The following is a 23028-nucleotide window of genomic DNA, read 5'->3' on the forward strand; positions in this document are numbered from 1 at the left end:
CATTCTCACATGCCAAAAGTGCGTGCACGCGCATCATCACCCATAAAGCAATGCTCTCAACTCTTTCTTCTTCTGCTTCCCTCTCTTCTAGTTCTTCTTCACTGCCAAAATTCTGCTTGTAGAAGTTCTCTGCTTTGTCCAGACTCTTATTTCTCTTTTCTTGCCATGAAATAAATATTCCGGGGTCAGCCTTCCGGGGTCAGCCACCTAAAATTAATATTGTGTCTGGTCAATTTAGATGTCAAGAATTGGTAGGGTCTTCGTAGCTCCCTAATTCTTTTTGGCACTTGTTTAAGCACTATCAGTTGTTTGCCCCTATATTCTAGTGGATCATCTCTCATCCTATGAAAAATCTCATCCCTGATAAAAATTTTAATGAACCTAAAGTGGATTTCTTTTGGTAAATTGTGCCGTCTTGCATAGTTTGCATGGATTCTATAAATTTCATCCATTTCAATCAACATCTCTTCCTTTCTTATTCCCAGAGCCTTCGCTAATAATTCCACCATCATTTCTAGTAGATCTTCCCCTCTTTCTTCTCTTATGTCCTGAAATCGTAGATAGTGAGCCGCTTTTTCCGATTCTAGGACAATAACCGTCGATTCTAATTCTTTATTTGCTCGGATCAGTTTTTTATTTATTTCTTCTACTCTTTTTTCTTCTTTTTCCATTCTTCCATCTCTTGTAATTTTTGTTCATTTCTCGTAATCTGTTGTTGAAAGGATTCCAATCTTCCATCCATCGTTTACATATTTTCTTTAAGTTCGCCTGTATCATTTCTTACCTCACCTATCTCCTTCATTTCTTCATGATTTCTTGACATGGTTTCCTGCATTGAGTGCAGCATGATTTGTAAATCTTTAAAAGAGTTAGATCTTTCTTGTTACAATAATTCTTCAATCGATCTTTGGTTAGACGGGCTTGATGTAGCCGAAGAGGTCTGTGCCACCTGCTTCCTCCCTGTCCCAATCTTACATACGTTTGTAATGCTCGTCATATTTAATAGCCTTTTAAACCAACATACCCACTTCTTTCCCCCCCTACTATATCCCTCCACCACTCTAACACTATTTATTTATCCATTCTACCTCAAATTTACCGAACTTGTTTTAGTTCATCTTATTTTTTATAGTAATTTGTCTAACATTATTATATTAGTAGAAGTAATGTACTGAATGTGGTAACAATATCAACAAGAACAATAGGCAAAATGATAAGTATCAATAAGATTTCACTATCTGAGTGTACGCACAAAGGGAGATAATACTAATTAACACTAATCCTTAATATTAATAGTCACCCCATTCATAGTCACATAAACAGCATAAACAATAATTCTATTCTTAATGATAATGATAGTAATAATATAATAAAGTTATAATAATATACCAAGGATACTAACAATACTGGTAATCTTATTAATAGAAATGCTCTCTCCCAATGTTCCAGGTATCTGTTATCTCTCACTTCCAAAGTTACACAGGTATCCTCTAGTTAATATAGTTTATTCTGTTATTTTTATTTCCAAAAGTTTCCTTCTTACTTTCACCAATATCCTTTAACGCTATGTGGTTCCCCCCCCTTCCTTCTCAACCACCACCACAGTAGAGTCTTATCTCTTCATCCAAAAAAGTCCCAAATGACAAAAATCTACAAGTGTAAATAATATTCAAAGAAAGTGCTTTTCGTTTCCTCAGCTTTTTACTTTTGCAGGTAAATTCCCTTTTTGGCCAGTGTTAAAGTTCTGTTTTAAAGTTGCTCTGTCACTGTCCAAGATGTCAGTCAGCTCCTCAAAATAATCAGCTCTTCCTGCTTTAAGGCTATTTCAGACTTCTTTTAATACAGTCCTCAAAAAACTCCAAACAGTTCTTCACTCTTAATTTATTTTACGGGTTTTTAATTTTTCCCCAAGATCTTCCTTGTCACTTTTATAGAGGGGGGAAAAAACAAAACCTCCACCCTCTTTCTGTCTGGGCTCCTTCTAACCTATAATCAATCTGGGGAATCCTAAAGGGTTTCTCCTCACTCACATTTACTGGTCAGAACCAATTTCGGCCAGATCCAGTTGCCCATTGTTCCACTGATTCACTGCTTGCGTTGTCCAGCTGTCAAGCCTCTGTGGCGGCCATTGCTGGCAGTCTTCTTCTACACTCGATCTACCAGGATCTGTCTTTGAGCTCCAACCGCCATCTGGAACTCGTTCCGCAGATCATTCTTCTCTTCCATCCCCCCTCCAAGGAACCGTGGCTCTGAAAAGCCAACCGAGCAGCTGGGAAACAGCTCTGTGCTGCGGAGAGCCTTTTTGCACACTTGATTGGCTTGGCAACTGGCCCCACCCCCCTTAAATTGTTTTGATACTATATAACAAGTATAATTTTAAAATTATCCCCACTAGTTTTATTATAAATATTAAAAAAGAAAAAGACCCTCCCCAAAATATAGACTAATACTGAATTTCTGACTTCCCCCTTTGTGCTCCAACAAATTTGCAGTACTTTTTGGCATAAGGTATAAAACCATATTTTAAATTTTCTTTATACCTTGCTGCATATGGAAGCCATCCCTATTTAAACTTAAACTTGTGTTATGTCTAGTGTCAGTTTCTCCATTGCTATATATTCTCCAAGTTTAAGTACTGAAATATTGCTGAAATTCTGGTATGTCTTTTTTCCAGAGTTGTGCGAACAATATTCTTGCAGCTGTAAAGATGTACCTTAATAAATTATGGTATTTTTAATGAGTTCTTGCATTGTACCTAATAAAAAATTTAAAATGTGATTTCATTTTGAATTTGATCTCTAAAGGATATGTATATCTTTCCAATACATAACATTCACCATGTATCATGGAATTTCCAGCAGTTATTGCTGTAGGGTTGAAACCGATGGACTGATTATTTTTTTAATAGAGTTTCATACTTTTATCAAGCTTCATCTTATATGTCCTTTTAAGTTTATATCCTTATTTGTGCCCTATATCATAAGTATCTGTGGAGCTGATTAGTTGGGCCAGCTCCTTCCCATATTGACATTCTGCTATTCAGAGATTTAATCCATTATGCTAACCCCGATACACAGCTTGCTCTATGTGATATTTGGAAGAGAAAAGTTTCCTCTCTTTTAATTCCTCTTTTTGAAATCCCATATAAGTGTGTAGAACTTGATATGATATTAGCTCTTTGAATGAATTTTATTGCATTATTTATTTATTGTATTATCTGTTAGTTTGAGTACATATATTTCTCTCATCAATTTCTGAGCACTACTTAAGAGTAGGTCTAGTATCCCTCATCATGACCAACTGCTTCAGGACGTGGTCATTTATTGATATTATGGAGAAGTAAATTTTGTGCTGAAAAAGTTTACAAAGTTAGTAGTGGTATTTGTAGATATGTATTTCAACTTCAGTTGTTTCTGTAATCAATTTTATCTTTGCTTTTCAGATTTGCTTATGATGGTCTGAAACGTCAGCGACTTATTGAGCCGATGATAAAAAATAAAGAAGGACTGTTCACTTACGTATCTTGGGAAGAAGCTTTGAGCTATGTAGCAACTGCTGTAAGCATATGAACTTGACAGACTATTTAACTCTACTTTTACATTTGATATATATTTACCTATGAATTCTTATACTTTGAGGAATGCTACTTTTCACACTTAAAAACAAGGAGCTTGTTTATTTAATTTATATGACTACTTGCAAGTTTTGAGTGGCATATGCAGTTTTAAAACACAAGTAACAGACTTAGCTGGCCACCAATGGGAGCGCTGGTCCTATGATCATTTGGAGTGCCGAAAGGCCCAGTTGCCAATACCTTGAAAGGGCCAGTTGTTCTGCCAGTACCTCGAAAGGGAAGCTTATTCCTATCCCTGAAGCTCTGACCAAGGGAAGCTCACCAGTTAACTCGTTGAGCTAGCGCGGGAACTGCGGAGTCTCAACTGTCAGCGTCTTGAGCTTTCATTCCTGTGCTGACAGGAAGCCGATATCTGTCTTGAAGCTGCTGTCTGTGGCAGATTAAAGGCGGCGCGTCAAACCATTCTTTTCTCCTAGATCTGTGTCTGCCACAGGCTCTTCTATCAGTTAATTTCCGCAAGCTAACGGCTGTCCCCAGGCTTGAGCTATCAACTCTTCACGTAGGTGAATTTCTGACGAAAGCGAGGCTCCGGCTGTCAGCAGGCTTGAGCTAACGGCCCTTCACTCTTGACAGCCTTGTAGCGATCTGCTCTTCAAAATGGCACCAGCAGCTAGCGGGGTCAAGCCAACAGCTCTTTATGCTAGCTCACTACAGTGGTGGCCAATATGTCTCTTCTGCTCACAATGGCGATGGTTGACAGCAGGCTCGAGCCAGCAACTCTTCACACTGTTAACTGTCAAACAACTAAGATCGTATCTAGCAGTTAGAACTCCCACCAATCAACCTAGACATCTGACAGCTGAAGAGAATCCAGGCAAAGAAAAAACTCTCAAAAGTTCTCAAAGGTAGAACTCCAATTAACCAAGTCTAATCGAGTGTTAGGCTGAATCGAAACTGGGGACCGTTGGCAAGGTGGCGTGTCCTCAAGTTCTTGAACTCAGTCTAACGAGCAATAAGACAGGAATCATCCCATACCTGGATTCTATCGCCACCACACTGGAGAAAAGTTGTTTTTTTTCTTGATTCCATCAAGTGAAGCTCATGGGCCAACGGGACCAGCAACATGCTTCTTCTGCTGAAACTAATAAAACTGATAGATGAAATTGAGAAGCAGTCAAATAACCTGGCTCGATGCAATGCAGGGCTTTAAAAGCCATTTCGTGTTATGTCTTGTGATTAAAAGGGTACTGTAATATAAAAGTATTTGTGCATCATAGATTTAAAAATCCCTTTTGTCTCAGATCTCAGAACCAATTTATATTTATCACTGCACAGGTGTAGCTTTGCACCTGTATATCTGTTTTATGAAAAATATTTTGTTTTCCTGATTTATCTCAGGAAAAATAACTACTTAAAAAGATTATTCTTTAAAAAAAATACAGTGGTGATGACGTAATGATTGTTTTGTGGTATTTTGTTTCCTGCTGCAGCTTCAGGGGAGTCAAGGTAATGAAGTAGCTGCAATTGCAGGAGGATTAGTGGATGCAGAAGCACTAGTATCACTCAAAGACTTGCTGAATAGAATTAACTCTGATAATATCTGTACTGAAGAGATTTTCCCTACTGCAGGAGCTGGGTAAGAGATTATAACTAGAGTGATCCCAGTAAAAGAAATGGTAATGAAATATGTTGAGAGAAATTTGGACAGTAAATTAAATTCATATAGTTCCTCCAGCCCTTATCCTTAAAGGCTTCTAAATAATCTACATCAAGCATTAAATTCATAGATCATAATTGGAAGCATATTATAAAAATTTGAAAAACTTTTTTTAGGAAAAGGTAAGCATGCTTGTTGTTTACTGGCTGATAAAGTAAAAATGAGATTGGTACTGTGCAGATATAGTATTCATAAATGTTACTTTTAAGTGTCAGCCATATTTGAGTCCTGGTGGCACAGTGGTTAGAATGCAGTATTGCAGGCTAATTCTGCCCACAGCCTGGAGTTCGATCCTGACGGGGCTTGAGGTTGATTCAGTCTTCCATACTTCTGTGGTAAAATGAGGATCCACATTGTTGGGGCCAATACATTGGTGGAATTCAAATTTTTTTACTACCAGTTCTGTGGGTGTGGCATGGCAGATGTGGTGTGGCGGGCATGGCAGAGGAAGGATACTGCAAAATCCCATTCCCTCCCCACCCCACTGACCTGCTTTCCAGCTCTGTTCTCCTGTGCAGGGCAACAAAAGAAGACCCAGCTGATCAGCTGGGACTTGGGAGGCAGAGAATAGATTGGGTGGGGGCAGTGAGACATGGTATTTGCCAGTTCTCCGAACTACTCAAAATTTCTGCTACCAGTTCTTCAGAACTGGTCAGAACCTGCTGAATACCACCTCTGGGCCAATATGCTGATATTTGTAAACTTCTGTAAAGCACTATGGAGAATGGAAATCTTACTGCTATTGCTATTCCTACTAGAGCACTATATCACAATTATATTTGTTATGATTGTTTGTGCATTCTATTATAGAACAGACCTGCGATCTAATTACTTACTTAATACCAAGATTGCAGGAGTAGAAGAGGCAGATTTCCTACTTCTGGTTGGCACCAATCCACGCTTTGAAGCACCATTATTCAATGCAAGAATTAGAAAAAGGTTTGTTAACATGTAGTGAAATTGATTTTCTTTCTGGGAATTAGGAGGTACATTGTTAGAGGAGGTACATTCTTTTTTATCATTTTTATCTTGAACGTAAACATGAGCAGAGAATCAGAGCTGAAAATGATTCTATAAGTTTCTAGTCCAACTTCCTGCTTAAGACCCTTCTAGTTCCACTAGACTCTAGTGACTAGAGCATCTAGTTATGGAAGCTAATTGTGTTTGCCAGTATGTCAGTGGCTGACATAAGATTTTGACATATGATGGGGATTATATGATTCTTTTATATTCTTTAATGCAGTTTTTCCAAACTAGCTGCTTTCCAGATGTTTTGGCTGCTAGAAATCTTAACCATGGCCAGAGAATTCTAAGACATATCTGGAAGCTGGCTACATTGGAGGCAGCTAAGCTGACAAACAGTATCTCTTAAGCCTGTAATACTAAGGGGGCTTTTTTAAAAAATACAGAAGGATGCAAATAGGCACATTTCAAAAATAAAATGCTATTACCAATATATGAATCACCTGTTGCAAAAGGAATGGACCCCGTCTGAAGGTCCACTTGTTTCTGCATGTGCATTGTACTTATTTTTTTCTTTTGGGAGAGGAATAATACTAAACTATGGAATGTGCTCCCTGAGACCCTGGGCTCTCTGCTGCTTAGAAGGAATTCAGAAACATGTGTAGAGCTCAGGCAGAAAAGTACAAAAATAAACTCATCCCATACAGCTTGCCTATATATTAGAAGACCTTACATATTTTTGTGCTTACTCCTCTTTCAGCTGGCTACATAATGAGCTAAAAGTGGCTCTCGTGGGCAGCCCCGTCGATTTGACCTACACTTATGAGCATCTGGGAGATTCCCCACAGATACTATTAGACATTGCTTCGGAGAAGCATCCATTCAGCAAGGTACTTTAAATAATCAATTCTGGTTTTTGTCTCTAACTTTTCTTACAAAATTACAAAGTTACAATGTCTTAACTAGAGTGATTTTTCACTCTCATGTCTCATTATTTATAAAAGGTTCTGAACCAGGCAAAAAAGCCAATGGTGGTGGTGGGAAGTGCAGCACTACAACGTGATGATGGAGCAGCTATTCATTCAGCCATTTCGATTATTGCACAGAATATTAGGACAAAAAGTGGAGTAGATATTGACTGGAAAATTATGAACATTCTTCACAGGTTTGTCCAAGCTCATTTTCTAGTTTGATTTCTATCGCTTGTACTAGAGTCATAAAAATTTCTACCCTAAAGTTGTTGTTTATGTACAACTATTTTATATTGCTTACCCCAAAACTCTAGAACAATAAACATTGCAATAAAAGGAGTTGCCAATAAAAACCATAATAGTTTATATGATCAAGCTCCCTATTAAAATACTGATAATCTCTTGTAGTGCTTTCTTCTTTGAAAGCTCTGTGAAAAGGCATGATTGTAACTGCTTTCCTAAAAGATAATAGGACGGTGGCATGAGACTGTGATCAAGCTCATCCTGGATATGTTCTCAAAGGTAACAAAGACCCAGCCTTCAGCCTGGAAGCAACCAGCAACCAATGCAATTCCTACAATATTAATGTCGGTATGATATATTTTCAGACTTGCAAGATTTTGTAAAGGGAATCTTTCAATAAAGGTAAACTGGTATTTCTGGGTCTGCTTCTTCTCTGGGCAAAAAAGGCTGACAATCTGCAGCCAAATGGCTTCTAAACAAATAATACAGTAACTCTGTTTTGTAGGGTTCTTTTTGAGCCTATTCTGTTTTAGCTATACTCTTGAGTTGCTAGGCACTGGGTCAGGACTTCTTTATTAACTACAGCCATCTGGTTGAATTATACAATAGAATTTGTTTTAAATGAACAGATGATTAAAATTACTGATTTCCCACTGCTTTGAATAAATTACAGTAAATTGATATTTAGAAATGGGCTTAGCTCAAATGTCTAATAATACACTTGAATACATTTAGAGTGACCTTAACATTTTTTTTAGAACTGAAGATGATTGAACTCTACATGTAAGGATTTTTTTCTATTAAAACTTTATCTCTCTATACTTCTAAATTGCATGTTTGACATGTTTTTATGTATTAAGCTCCAGAGTCTAGAAAGTAGATCACGTAATTAGAGAAAGCTTTGTCTTTGAGACTTTTAGGATATTTCATGGCTATGGATCTGAACAAGTAATTTAAAAAAATTTGAGATACAAAAATCTATTTTGAGAAGATACTTAGTTGAAAGGAAAAGAGTTAAAGTTTCCATTAACTCATTTTGTTGGGTCCTTTTCCAAAATGCTTTTACCAAAGATAGTAAAACAAACTAGATATAGGAAGCTTTATTTTTTTTTCAGTAATACATGGTTCTGCAAAATAGGAAATTGTTCAAAAATATGCACCCCTTATGGTCAAGTGTCAAAAGGGTTTAGGGTTTATCAAGTCTGAGAATGCTGGCTCAAACAATCATCTCTTCCTCTACAGAGTGGCAAGCCAAGTAGCTGCTCTTGACCTAGGTTACAAACCAGGAGTAGATGGTATCAGGAAGAACCCTCCTAAAGTGCTGTATCTCTTAGGGGCTGATGCAGGTTGTATTACCCAACAAGATTTGCCTAAGAATTGCCTTATCATTTATCAGGGTAAGTAACATCAAATGCAGTACTTTGCTATTGCATTTGACTTAGCAATAACTAAATCTGTATCTGATGCGCATTCCAAAACTGCAATGGATAATAGATACATATAAATTATTGTTTTGAATGAAACAGAATGTATATTTCAGAAGTTCTGTTTTTTTTTTAAAAAACATTATTGGTTTTTAAAACAAACATAAACAAACAAAACATAAAAACATCAGGCCATCTTCCATATATGTACATACAGTGTGCCGGTTGGTTTACAAATTGTTTTGTGCTTCCACTTCGTAGTCTTCAATTACAATTACATTGTATATGATCTCGTATTTTCAATCTAATATTAAATACATTGGTATCATTATTAATCAATCATTTGACTATACTTTTATTCATTCATGCTTTAGGAAATAATCATATTTTACTTAATTTGTTTTGTGACAATTCATATTATCATCCCAAATCTATCCTAAAATCATTTTGTAGATATAAGAAAAGAATACATCTTTTTATTTAGTATTTTCTAAAAGTACATATTTTGTTACTATACTTTATTGTCTAACCATTGATAGAATAGATCCCAAACTTTATAAAATTGTTTATCATCCTGTTCTCTAATTTCAAATGTCAATCTGCTCATTTCAGCACATTCCAATATTTTCTTAATAATTTCCTCCTGTGATGGTATTTTCTCATTTTCCCAGTTTTTAGCAAATACAATCCTAGCCGCTGTTAATACATTTACAATCAGGTATTTCAAATCTTTACTATATATTTCAGGTAAAAGAAGTTCTGTTTTGAAAACTTGTTTCAGTAGCATACTTTTGACGGTTCTGTTACAAATATGACAATTGGATTTTGATAGATAATTCTGCTTTTAAAAAAGAACTGGGATATATTTTATAACGAAAACAATTATACTAGTACAGCAGTAGAGATCAGTCATGTCACTTCTGTTTTTGGTTTAAAATCGATGGGTAAGAAAAAGACATCAGCTTGAGGCTATGAGCCAGGCAGGTAAGTTGCTGCTGATTTTGTTTTTGTTTTATCCCTTGTTTTGTTTAACACCTTGCTATGGGAATTTATAACTCCTGTACAATTATAGCTAGGATGGACGCATCTTTCTTATGGTAAGTTTCCAGACAGATAATGCAAAGTTTATGTACGTACTACTGCTATGTAAAGACATATTACTGAAGTTGAATAAACTTCAAAGACCACTAATAAAGTGTTGATCTGGTTGGCTTGTTAGGCTTTGATGGGATATTGAGCTTCAGTGTGAAATGCAAAGATTCCATGTTAATCTGGACTAATTTGTTGAGATTTGCTATTTATGTGACCACTTTTGCCTGAACTCTTCATTGAGGAGAGAACATAAGAGACACCAAACAGATTTTCACTACTGTAGATACCTTATTGTTTATACTTATTTTATCCTGATTTTATTTTAATATTTTCAAAACTGTTTTTAAAATAATTCATTCAACCAATTTTATTTTTTTTTAAACAAGTTTTATTAATTTTTAAAACACACAAATCATCATTATTCATTACATGTTTAAACCTTTTTTCATTATAAATTTAACAAGTCAGATAAATTATGATTCTGTTTTAAACCATTTCCATATAACATACAAAAACCTCTTATTCAATTTCTCTTTACTTCTCTTTACTCTTATTCAATATCATTATTATTATTTCATCTATTTCTTTCTGATTTAGTTACCATTATTCTCATTCTATATTTCTGCAAGTTTTTACTAATTCTCCCCCAAAAAGCATATACACACAACACACAAAACATAAAAAAATCTTTTGGAAAGTAACTTGGACCCAGGTATCTCTCTCTTCATGGACTTCAATTATATTCATGCTCATCTTACATATCATTACTTATTTTATTTACCATTCTAAGTCTTCTATATTAACTTCTCCACATATTTCACTCTTCTTAATTCTATCTTAATTAATCATCTTAATTTGAATCATTATATTTGTATCTTTTGTCCATTCTTTATCATCCCTTTGTCTCATTCCTTATAAAAAGAAGAAAAAGTTTCTCCTGAAATCACTAATCAGAGTATGATGCCTTTCTATCTCCCCTAAATTAATCAAATTAACCTTTAAAATAACATCCAATACCCAATCCGATTTGCTTGGTACATTCTATCTAACTAGTACATCCAGAATAATTAAATACATAATTAGACAATAAATCCAGATATTAAAAACAAATACTATAATAAAAATTTTATAATATCAATACCATAATCTTATTAAACTCTTTAATTAAAACTCAGTATTCTAAACCTCCCTATTATTAAATTTTAAAACCAATCATTATTAAACATTTTAACATTTTAATCTCTTATCAACTCTTAAACCATTACAATACTACCATCTCATCTTATGTACCTTGCAAAATCTTTTTGAAGAAATTATACTTTATCCTTTATCCCTAAAAAAAATTCCTTTTTCCCATTTAATTTCAAAACATTGTAGCTTTTCTCCACCTTTTCCCTTTCTTTCTTCTCCCAACAAACGCTTCTACCCCCTTCTAGCCTCTGCCTTACTGGCTTCCCTTCTCTGTCGTGTTCCTTTTCCCTTTTGTTTACTATCATCATATTGATTTTGCACCTTATTTTTCCCTTTCTTAAGTGTTTTTTAGATCCTTTAGTTCTCTTCTTTCTCTCTTCCTTCTTTCTTGATCAAATTCTGAGATTCATTAAAAATGGCTTCTTCCTTTCTTTCTTGTTCCTCTGCTGTCTTCATCTGTTGTAATGTTTGTTGATAGTTAGTAGCGCCATTTCTAAAAAAGGAAAGCTTCTTCCACACCATCTTTACCATTTTTTTGCTTGCTCATATTCTTTTCTCAGTTCCTCAACAGAAAAAGCCATTATAAATCTTTTCTTTTCTTTTCCCCTTCTTTCTTCTTACAACAACCAGAATATTCCAAAGAAAATAAAAAAAAAAAGCAGTCCCAAAGTTATCAGTCAGTCCAAACCAAGGCAGAGTTCTCACTTTCTCCTTCTGGGGTAATATCAATCAAAGAGAAAGAAAGTCCAAATCTGTTTAAAATCTTATTACAATATATTCTAGTCTTCAAGTCCTTAAGGCATCTCCTCCAACAAAGTCTTAGCATACAAATATTTTCTTTTAATCCTCTCTCTTCCCACTCATCGCTTAAAACCAATTTTCACCTAAAAAAAAATAGGTTTCTTAATATCCAGTTATTTATTCCGTAGGAAAAGAGGGTAAGCTATCCTTTCAGCACCATCAAACTGCCGCTTTTTTCCTCTTCTGGAAGGTATTATTCAGAAAGTCATACTTTTCAGGAATTTTATTAAATATGTCTTAGAGTCCTAGGAGCCAAGAAAACTTTCTCCTTTCAAGCACTTTCTCCACTTCCTCCTGCGCATTCTTACCCGGCTGCCAGCTTCTTTGTGGCGGCCATTACGGACCGCCGCTGCACCGTCCTGAGAAAAGGGGTTCTACCGGCCGGGAGGGGGCTGCAACACCCCCAAACCCCTCTCGGATCCCCCTACCTTCAGCTGCCCCTGCAGGGCAGCCTAGCTCCGCACCCGCCTGGGTCGGAGCCCCAAAAGCGGCTAGCGGCAGGGATCACGCGCAGCTTCGCAAATCCTGCCGCCGCGGCCGACAAACCGGAAGTTTTTCCATTCAACCAATTTTTTTGAAGTCTGGGTAGTAAGTGATACTAGGTATGGATCCACCTACTCCCATGACCCTAATATGAAAAACAGGAATGGCAGGTGGTCCTGAGTTCCTTTTTGTTTACTATGGTCAGAATACTTGTGCTGGGACTTCCATCGCTGTCAGAGCGAGGCCTGCAACCACAGCGGCTTCACTCCGAGCTCAACTTATTAGAGGGCCTCAATCAGGGCTGGAGCCATCTTGGAGGAGTGGTGAAGAAAGGGGGACTGCCTGGCAGGTAGAGGAGAACTGCATCTCTCCTTCCTGACATGGAAAGCCCCCTCATCCAAAGATGAGCTGCAGCAGCAACCAAAATGGCTGCCATGAAGACGGGGACAGCCTGAAAACCTAAGACTGTGCATGAGCGAAGAGACGGCGAATGGTGTATGAACTGGGTGAAAGTACTTCTGAATCGCTAAAGGTAACCCCAATAAAAATATCAGGAATGAGAGCTCACAAAGACTTTTGGGAATTGGCAGCAACCTATTATGGGAGAAGAATGAATAGAATACAAAGAATTCATTAAAAAAAACACCAAAAGACAGAAGGAAAACAAAATAAAGAGAACTTTTTAAAAGAATATTTAAAAGAATATTTGAAAATTGGAATTGGTGATTGTACAGGATTTGGTGTGGCATTATTTAAAATGCTGTAATCGACTGATTAAAAAAAGAAATTATAATTTTTTGGAAATATCTGGCAAATTTGATGAAAGGCTAAAAAGGGGGGGGGAAAAGGTGGAAAGTGGAAATTGATGAAAGAGTGCCACCTGCTGTTAAAAGAAAAATCCTGCAGATCCCTAGAGTTTTGAAATGACCTAATTAAACTAAAAGACCTAACAAAAGAGGAATTGAAAGAAAGAATTAAAGGAATTGTATTGTTAAGAGAAAGCTTAAACACAAAACTTAAATTGCTGGAAGAATATATGAAGATACTCCCTTGGACTATTGAAGAGTCAGATGGATTAAATCTGGGACATAAAGACTCTTTTTTTAAAAAAAAAAAAAATAAAGTTTTATTTGGGTTTTCACACACAAAATACAAGTAAAACATCTTTTTTGAAAATAGCATGGTCCCGGGTTGAATTTCTTTATACAGACACAAAACTCAATTTCATGCTCCTTTTTGTATTCTATTCCATATCGTATACTATTTTACATTTTCTATATAGTTTTTCCCCTCTTTTAATTTTCTCAATTTTATTTTGATTATCTCATCTCAAGTCAAATCATTATATTTATACTTTTGTCTGTTCTGTTTCAATTTCATATTATCTTTTCTCATTAAACAAATTTTCTCCTGTAGTTACTAATTGGAGTATGACACCTTTATATCTTTTAATTACATCCATTCAACTCTTATTTAAACTTCAATATATACCTTAAGTGTATGACCTTCAATATAATACATAATACATAACTTCCAATCGAATTCTGCTTGGTACATTCTTATAATACACACTATATTCTTTAAAAAAAAAGATTGTAAATATATGTAATTATAAACCCTCATTCCATTCCAGTTCAGTTCTATCATTAATAATCATTAAAATCTTAACATCTTTAATACTTCTTTTCAATTAAATATCATACTTCCTTAAAAACACATATAATCTCCATAATTAATTTTTCCCTTATTTCTCTTCACATATGTTTTATAAATATACCTTTTGTTACATTTATTTATTGACAAGCATTCCAATGAATTATGATAGCTATTTTATCAGACATTTTAATCATACATTGTTTCATATTTTCTAAAATTATTTCTGCTTCTAATATAACCATACTATCTTATGTACCTTTGCAGAATCCCTTTTTCCATTAAGTTTTCACCCATTATCTCTAAATAGGCCCTGTTTCTCTATATTTTGCTTCTGTCCTTTATAACTTCTTTTCCTTTCTTTCTTCCCTCTCATCTTCTCCCTCCCCTTTTTACCCCCTTGTCCCTCTAGTTCTAATTCTCTCTTCTGCATTTCCCTCTTCTGTTGCTTTCTGATTTTATACTTATTTTTCACTCTATTTTTTTTGGAGTTGTTTTTCCCAATCTTAAACTTTCCATTCTCTTTCCCCCCCTTTCCTTTTTTCCCCCCATCTAAGATTACTTGTTCATTAAAGATGGCTTCTTCTTTGTCGCAATCTTCTTGTTCTGCAGGCATTTCTTCTTGTTTCTCATAATTCCAAATCTCCATTTCTAAAAACTGAAATACGAAGCCAAAAGAACCTCTCCCTTCTTGTGCATCTTCTTTGTACTTTTTAAGTTCCATTTTCAGTTCTTCTAAAAGTGGAGCCATTTTAAACAGTTTTAAACAACCACCCGATTGATTTTAGTCATTTAAAAAATAACCAAGAATCCAGAAATCATCAAGTAATCCAGATAATCCCGAGTTATATCTTCTTATTTCTTTTTCGACTTTCTCTTCCTGGGGTTTTTGTTGCGATATTTCAGTTAGAATGTATCTTTTGGAAGTCTTGTTGAGATTTTGCTGTAAGTTCTTTTTTAATTCCAGGCAGTCTCCTCCCTTCCAGATCCTACCCTTTTATTCTTTTTCTCTCCTTTCCTATTTTCAAAAGCTTTTAATTATCTAGAAATCTTTATTATCCCTTTGACTTTTTATTTTCAGCATTAAATGCCTATTGATGTCAAAGTGGATTTTTTTTCCAATTTCTTGCTTAAGTCTCAGCTGCCAGTATAGGAAAAGGAGAAAACCAAATCTTTTCCCTTTTCTCTCTCCTTCGCAGCTTAAAAATCTTCTTAGGGAACAATGTTATTGTTTTTAACAGTTTCAATTCCAGGGTACCTTATTTGTTGCTTTTGCTGTTTGACCTGGTCAACCAACACTTTCTCTTCTTATCTTCCTCCTGCACATTCTTTTCCAGTCGAGTTCTTCTTTGTGGTGGCCATTTCTGACCACCGCTGCAACCGCCTTCGGGAAAGGGAGTAATGGCCAGCTGGGGAGGAGAGATGCGACTCTCCTCAACCCTGCTGGCAGTCTCCCCCCTCTTCACCACCTCTACAGGGTGGCTTAGCCCCGAAACCAGCCGGCTCGGGGCGCTCCAGCCTCGCAGAGACGAGGTTTCGGTCTGTCGCTGAAGAAGCTCAAACCAGAAGTCCCATAAAGACTCTTGAATATTGGATTTACAGTTTGGAAAGTGACACTGGTTTAAATAAAGACTGTGGGATAATTGGACAATTGGATATAAGAAATAGAATAAACAAAAATAAAGATGAGTAGAATATGCAGAGAATTGGTTCTGGAACTACAGGATACAACAGATATGATGGGTAGAAGATTTGAGGACATTTTGAATAAAATACAAAGCATGGAAGAAAATCCAGAAATGGGGACACAGATTACAGAAGGAAAACAAGAGACACAGAAGGAATAAGAGTTAACTAGAAGAGAAGCCAGCAAAATAGAACAGAAGGAACAACAAATGAAAGGAAAAAAAGGAAATAAAATTTAAAATGCTAATGATTGATGCAATAAACCAAGGAGAGAATAGCCCACGGGAAAAGCAACAGGGAAGGGAGAGAACATTTTGAGAGGATAAAGATAGAATTAAATAACTGGAAAAAGAGACAGTTGAACATAATAGACAAAAGAAAAACGATTAAGAGAAAGGATAAAAAATGATAGAAAATGGAAGACAAGCTAGGAAGAAATTAATTAGTGCGTTAATGAAAGTTGGAGACGATGGTTGAAGAAGGGAAAGATAAGGAAGGATTCCACATGAATGGGTGTACTATAAGATATATAAGACCTTATAGGATTATTATGTAAGTTTCATAAGTGTTAAATGTAATATACATACAGTCAATATTGTATGGTAGGGAAAGAAATGACATGTGGAATCTGATAGAAAAATAATATAGTATATGATAACAGATAAAAGTGATTATATTATTATTAGAATTGTACAATTTGTTAAATGAAAATAGAATGGAAATTATAATGTGTGTATTATAATGAGATTAGAAAGGGACTTTGTTTTAAAAAACAAAGATGGCATAATGAAAAACTAAAAAGGGGATAAATAATGGGTAATATAAATTAATATGAATCTATTAATGACTAGTTGAATTATATTATAAATTTGTTAAATATTGCAAATATGGCAATATAATATTTATAACAAAAGAAGCGATGTTAAGAATATAGAGATTGACATAAAATGATATATGGAAATATTGAATGTTAAAGATTGATAATATGTATTAATATCAAATTAGATAAGAAAGTTAATAGCACTAATATGAAATTATTATGTTTGTAGTTAAAATGTAAAATAACCTGGAACCACACTGTTCACACAATGTATTTGTAGAAATAAAAAACATAATAAAAAAGAATACTTGTGCTGTTTAAATATTGTTCTGTTGGAATCCATCCAGTTCAAAACATCCCAATGAAAGCGGGGCTGTTTTGTTTTGAGATTAAAAAACCCATGTATTTTGCTTCATGCACACCTCTAAAATTTTGTTCTGAACTAATAAAGTTTAAGCCAAGTAACTGTTAATTACTGAAAGTAATCCACTTTTATTATTATTCTTATAGTGATGTATTAAATGTTAGAATTAAAAAGAAAAACTAATACATATTTAAAATAAAAGGAAAAGATAGTGCAGAAAAGATAGAAAATAATACACAGTAAAAGAAACATCAAGAAATGACTTCCCTTTCATCACTATACACAATTTTAGTAATTTATCACCTTTTAAAAATCAATAAATGATACTTTCCCATATCCTATGTCTTATTTATAAACAATCTTTAAAAGCTCTTCAGTCCTGATCAGCAAAAGTTCATGAAAGATTACCAGAGATAACATATGTATTTTAACCTTGATCAAATAAACCAATTTTATATAATTTCCTTTAAGTACTCTTTCCTTTAATTGTAATCTTTAGCTCCTTCTGGCAGCATAAATGTGCATTGCAATTACAAATTTTGTTCATTGTGTGGTATATGGAAGAGTGAACTCACTATCTAAAGTGAGCAGGCATTTTTTCCCTCTTGGGATACATAGTTTTGTTGCTACCTGGGAAGTGGTGTTAAACAGCCCTTCCCTCACCTTTAATTGGAGACGGTCTTTTTATTTAAAAAAGAACTGAAAGCAAGCATACAGGACCACTGACACTGCCCAATTAGAGTCTGCAGACCTAAGCAAGCCTACAAACCAAGCCAAGTCCACTAATTATATACTTTTATTTTTTGATGCTTTATTGTACACCACCCATAATCCCGCTTTGAGGGAGATGGGCGGTTCAGAAATTTGAAACATAAATAAAAACAAACTAAAATTGTAAATAGAAACTAAAAGACCCTCGGTGGTGCAGTGGTTAGAGTGCAGTACTGCAAACTACTTTTGCTGACAGCCAAGTGCCTGCAATTTGGCAGATCGAATCCCACCAGGCTGAAGATTGACTCAGCCTTCCATCCTTCTGAGGTGGGTAAAATGAGGACCCAGATTGTTGGGGGCAATATGCTGACTCTGTAAAACGCTTAGAGAGGGCTGTAAAGCACTATAAAGTGGTATATAAGGCTAAGTGCTATTGCTATACTATATAATATCAGGTAAATCTAATCTATAAGTGTGCAGTTTATAGCCAATAGCATATATAATCTAGGGAACAGCTGTGTTAATCCATGGTGGAGAAAAAACAGGAGTCTAGTAGCACCTTTTTGGCTTACAAATTTATTGAAAGGCATCTTGTCTCACATACAATCTACGTAGCCAATCTGTACTTCCTACTTCCTCACTCCAATTTAAATCTTATATCAGTGTAGCCATTCTAATGCATCTGATGGAGTGAGCCGAAGCTCCCAAAAGTTTAAGCCCTAATAAAATTGGTTAGTTGAAAAGCTGCTGTCCAAAGCATGTCTGGATAAATAGTAAATAATAAATAATGTCTGGATAAATAGTGTACAGCATGAATTTAGAATAAATGGATCTGTTGGAAATCTGTGAAACTTGAGATTTTTTGCATGAATTGTTTGAATTCATTTTTATGTGGACGCATGCTGTACATTTAATATGTACAATTCAAGAGGCACCACCTGGAAGGAAGCTTCCCTGGAGAGCAGCAGGATCCTTGGTATACTTGTGAGGAGCTCTGCCACTTGTTTGCATTAGGACTCATTTCTTCTCCACTCCCGATTCCTTTTCCTCTGGATTAAGGACTTGTTTCAATGACTAGACTCTATGCTATATTACACAGCTCATCCTTTATTGTGCTACTTAACATAATGAAGACAAGGAAAAGGAGCAGATCTCTCACTGACCCGGTTCCTCAACCTTCTCTGAAGCAATACAAGATTGAGGACTTTGTTTTAGCTCAGCCTCTCAGTTTGAAAGCTCCTGCTCCCTTTTGTCTGGCTGCTGCCGGTTGTTGCAGTCTTCTGACGGTTGAGGGCATCGCCCCCCGAGTTGAAAACAAAGGCTTATCTAAAACTACAACCAATCCTAAAATGAGCCCACCCTTACAGAACTTTTGGCTCAGCAATGTTTCTTGGTCGCAGAAACTACAGCGAGCATTCAGCTCCAGCTTGATTAAATAATAAGTACTTTAAACTACTTAGTTTCCTGGACTACCAATGGGTGCCCTGGGCTGACCGCTCGGCAACCTGATGCGGCAGCAGGGTTCTCCCTGCCAAGCATCAGCAAAAGCACTGGCCAACGTAATCCTACCAATAGTTTGAACTTTACATCTTTTGATGCAAACAGTCACCTGTTCCTTACAGTCAAAACAGGTGGCCCTCATCATTAATCCCATTAATGGCAACTTACCTCACTGGGGTTCAACACAGCTGGTGAGGGGCCATATATTACAGTTATTGGGGCTAAAAGCTGATGATTTGAAGAAGGTTGAACGTTTACCCTCTCCTGAACACTGCACTAGAGTGCTACTCAGTTTTGACAACTCTTAACACCCCAAAACTATTTTTCAGAAGAGGATCCCTGTTAAGATCCTTCGCCATTCTGCCAAGAAGTGTCTTCAAAGATATGTCGATTAAGCCACTCTTGAGTAATCGACAATTTGTGAGTGGCAGGAGATTTATTGCCCCCATATTAATGTGCCAACCTTGAATGCCATCTCAGATACTACATCACGTACTAATTATATACCTATTCCCGCAAAACCTCCAGTTGGCGTCCTCTCAGATGGTAGCCTGATTGTTCCTCCTACAACCGGTCAAATCAACCCCCTGCAGCGAGTAACATCTTACCAGGAAGCTTCCTTTGACTTGATCAGCTGGGAAGAAATGGCCCCAAAGGAAAGCGACACCAGCTCAGGGCACCCATGGTTCCTTAGTAAATAAGCCCCAGGTCAGTGCCTCTGGGATTCCATCTATTTATGAGACTGACTTATGTCAAGACAATTTCTGGAACCAGGAGGAGACACAGCTCTTCGACTCCTTTTGTGCGCTTCCACAACCAGAAAGGGCCCAAACCATAAAGCATCTGGATGCAGTTAAATCCAAGCTCTGGAGTCTTTCACTACCTGATAAGGATTCCCTTGGACTCCAGGGAGTCTATACTGATTTACCAATGGAAGCTCTCTTGGCGCTCTCTCCAGAATGTCTAATTCGTAAATTTGAAGATCCAGGGCTACTTCAAACTCTGTCTGTTGATGCTGCTGAATACTTGCCAGCTAAGCAACCAATTAATGCCACAAGTACAAACTGGAGTGCGCTTAGAGCCCTACAGCCCCATGAACAAGGCTCGCCTCCCCTCCTTCCTTCCCTGCCTTTGCCTCCTAAGAGGATGACCCTGCCACTTAACAACGGGTGTATCTTTTCGGATCCGAAGGGCGCTCTGGGAAAAATTAATCACACAGAATGACTATTAAATCTGGCAAACCCCACCCCCCGCACACTTAAGTGCCTTTCATGGAACATAGCAGGTTGGGGGAGAAGGTGTGGTACCATAGAATTCGCCAACTATATTCACTCATTTGATGTGGTCCTGCTTCAGGAGACTGGGCATGCGATAAGATATCCCTTACAGGGTTTACGGTCATTTCCTTGGTCGCCACCAGACAATCTATGACAGGAAGGCCTAAGGGTGGTCTAGCTTGCTTGGTCTCTACTTCTTTGAAAGTGGAGACAGTGGAGCTGCCCCCCTGTGGCTCTTTAGCTATGGCGCTAAGAGAGGATGCAGCAAACTGTTAGTGTTCAATATTTATCTTCCCCCGACGATGAGGCAAGCTGATACTAAGGCTCAATGGGGCGTGCTGGAGAATTACATTACTTGTATGGAAACTAAATTCCCAGCGCTGTACATCCTTATAGGGGGCGACTTTAATGCCCGATTGGGAGTCCAAGTTCCCCCATCGATTGAGGCACTCTACTCCCAAGAAAACCCTCCAGGCCACAGGACACCTGATTTCAGCCAGACATTCTAAGGATGAATTAACAGATTTTGCTGGCATTCAGTTAGCCCTTTTAGCAGCCCAACACAATAAGATAATTCTTAATGGGAGTACCCTAGGTGATCTAGCTCAGTGATCCCCAACCTTTTTTATGCCGCGGCCCGGTACCGGCATCAGCTGGGCGCCACGGCCCGGTACCGGCATCAACTGGGCGCCGCCATCTTTTTTTGACGAAAAAGTGCTTCTGGTGACCTCACCGGAAGCACTTTTTCGTCAAAAAGATGATGGCGCAGCGCTTCCGGTGAGCTTTTCGGTAGAAATGGCTTTCTACCCAGAAAAGCTCACCGAGCGCTGGCGCCGCCATCTTTTTGATGAAAAAGTGCTTCCGGTGAGCTTTCTACCCGGAAAAGCTCACCGGAAGCACTTTTTATCAAAAAGATGACGGCGCCAGCAACCAGCGGCCCGGTAAGACTTGTTCCGCTGGACCGGTACCGTCCGCGGACCGGCGGTTGGGGACCCCTGATCTAGCTGGTGAGTTTACTTTTAGTTCCTCACGTGGAAGTAGTGTTATTGATTTTGTGCTGGTATCCCAGCTTCTTAGAAAGGCAGTCCGTGGTTTTTATGTGGACTGCCTTACAGAGAGCGACCACTACCCCCTGGTTACAATCATTGGGCTTTCCTCAAATATATATTTCCCTAGGGGTCCCCAGATATTAGATCCCTATGTGGCCTCATATACAAGGAGGATCAAATGGTCTTCTAATACTGAAAGAAAGTTCCACTCCTTTTTATCATCTCTGGAGTGTTTCAGTCTATACAATCAGGCCCTAACAAGTAGTGGCCCAGGGACAATCTCGGCCTTTGAATCACTAATTAATAGTGTTCAAAGGGAGCTAGGAGCCGTCTGTAGGTTGAGTGGTCCAAATCATTCAAGAAGTAATTCTTGGTTTGACAGTGTCTGATGCTCAGGAACCAGATTAATTGGGTTTACCTGCTCTATCGTAATTGAGGGGATAAATGCCCACCAGAGGACTACTATCGCTTGAAGCGGGAGTATAAAGGACTAATTGCTAAGAAAAAGAAAACTAAAGAGAGAGAGAAGTGGGACCTACTTCTCTCTATTCAGCAGAAGGACACTCGATTATTTTGGCAACTTGTTGCCAGCTCTTTGCCGGGTCATCAAGAACTCCCTCTCTGCTGTATTTCCAACAGACATTGGGAAAACCATTTCTTGGCAATTTTCCAGATGTCAACAAGTTCGACCGTGTTTGGGCCACAGGTGCCTCCTGCAGTTCCTGACTGGCAACCCATGACTCATGCTGAGATTACCGATCTTATCTCCGAACTCAAGTCAGAGAAAGCCCCTGGCCCTGATGGTATACCCCCTGATCTGCTAAAATCCAATCCCGAGTGGTGGATTCCTCTCTTAGCAAGACTCTTCACGCATATTAATACCTCTGGCAGGATCCCTACCTCCTGGAGCTTAGCAATTATTGTTCCAGTTTTTAAACAAGGAAATAGGAACAATCCAGCCGACTATCGCCCCTTAATCCTGCTCTCCATCATTGGGAAACTGTATGCTAAATATCTCCAACGTATACTCCTCACCTGGGTTGAGGAGTCCAATATTATTGGTGCTGAACAAATTGGGTTTAAAGCGGGCTGTGCCACACTGGACCACTGCTTTGTCTTAGCGCACCTGGTCGATAAATATACCACCATACCAGGTGGCAAACTTTTTACTGCTTTTATCGACCTAAAGTCAGCATTTGACTCAGTCCCTAGGGGACTGTTGTGGTCAAAACTGCTCAAAAGTTCTATCGATAGACGTCTTCTGTTCCTAATTAGATCCTTGTACAACCAGACCTCTAGTCAGGTCAGGTATGGTCTGCAGGGAGAACTTTCAAATCCTATCCTGATTAAGAATGGAGTAAGGCAGGGTTGTGTTCTGGCTCCTCTTTTGTTTAATTTATTCTTATCTGACTTGGCCTTTCACATTGGACGTATTGAGTCCCACACCCCAAAGTTGTCAACTACGAAGATCCCGCTTCTCCTTTATGCTGACGATGCGGTCCTCCTTTC

The 23028-nt window shown here is 37.4% G+C and overlaps 1 protein-coding gene across 1 annotated transcript in view; it reads left to right on the forward strand.

The window, feature by feature from the left end:
- Positions 1-23028, forward strand: part of NDUFS1 (NADH:ubiquinone oxidoreductase core subunit S1) — a 55742-nt gene that overhangs the window by 25234 nt on the left and 7480 nt on the right. Inside the window, exons 10-15 of the mRNA XM_087949484.1 lie at positions 3443-3557; positions 5065-5210; positions 6102-6230; positions 7015-7144; positions 7259-7419; positions 8711-8865. Of these exons, the coding sequence (XP_087805610.1) occupies positions 3443-3557; positions 5065-5210; positions 6102-6230; positions 7015-7144; positions 7259-7419; positions 8711-8865 (836 nt within the window). The remainder of the gene's footprint in view (positions 1-3442; positions 3558-5064; positions 5211-6101; positions 6231-7014; positions 7145-7258; positions 7420-8710; positions 8866-23028) is intronic.

Source organism: Notechis scutatus, chromosome 1, assembly GCF_049901735.1.
Source record: "Notechis scutatus isolate UNSWTSFEM ecotype Mainland chromosome 1, rNotScu1.2, whole genome shotgun sequence".
Taxonomy (NCBI): Eukaryota; Metazoa; Chordata; class Lepidosauria; order Squamata; family Elapidae; genus Notechis; species Notechis scutatus.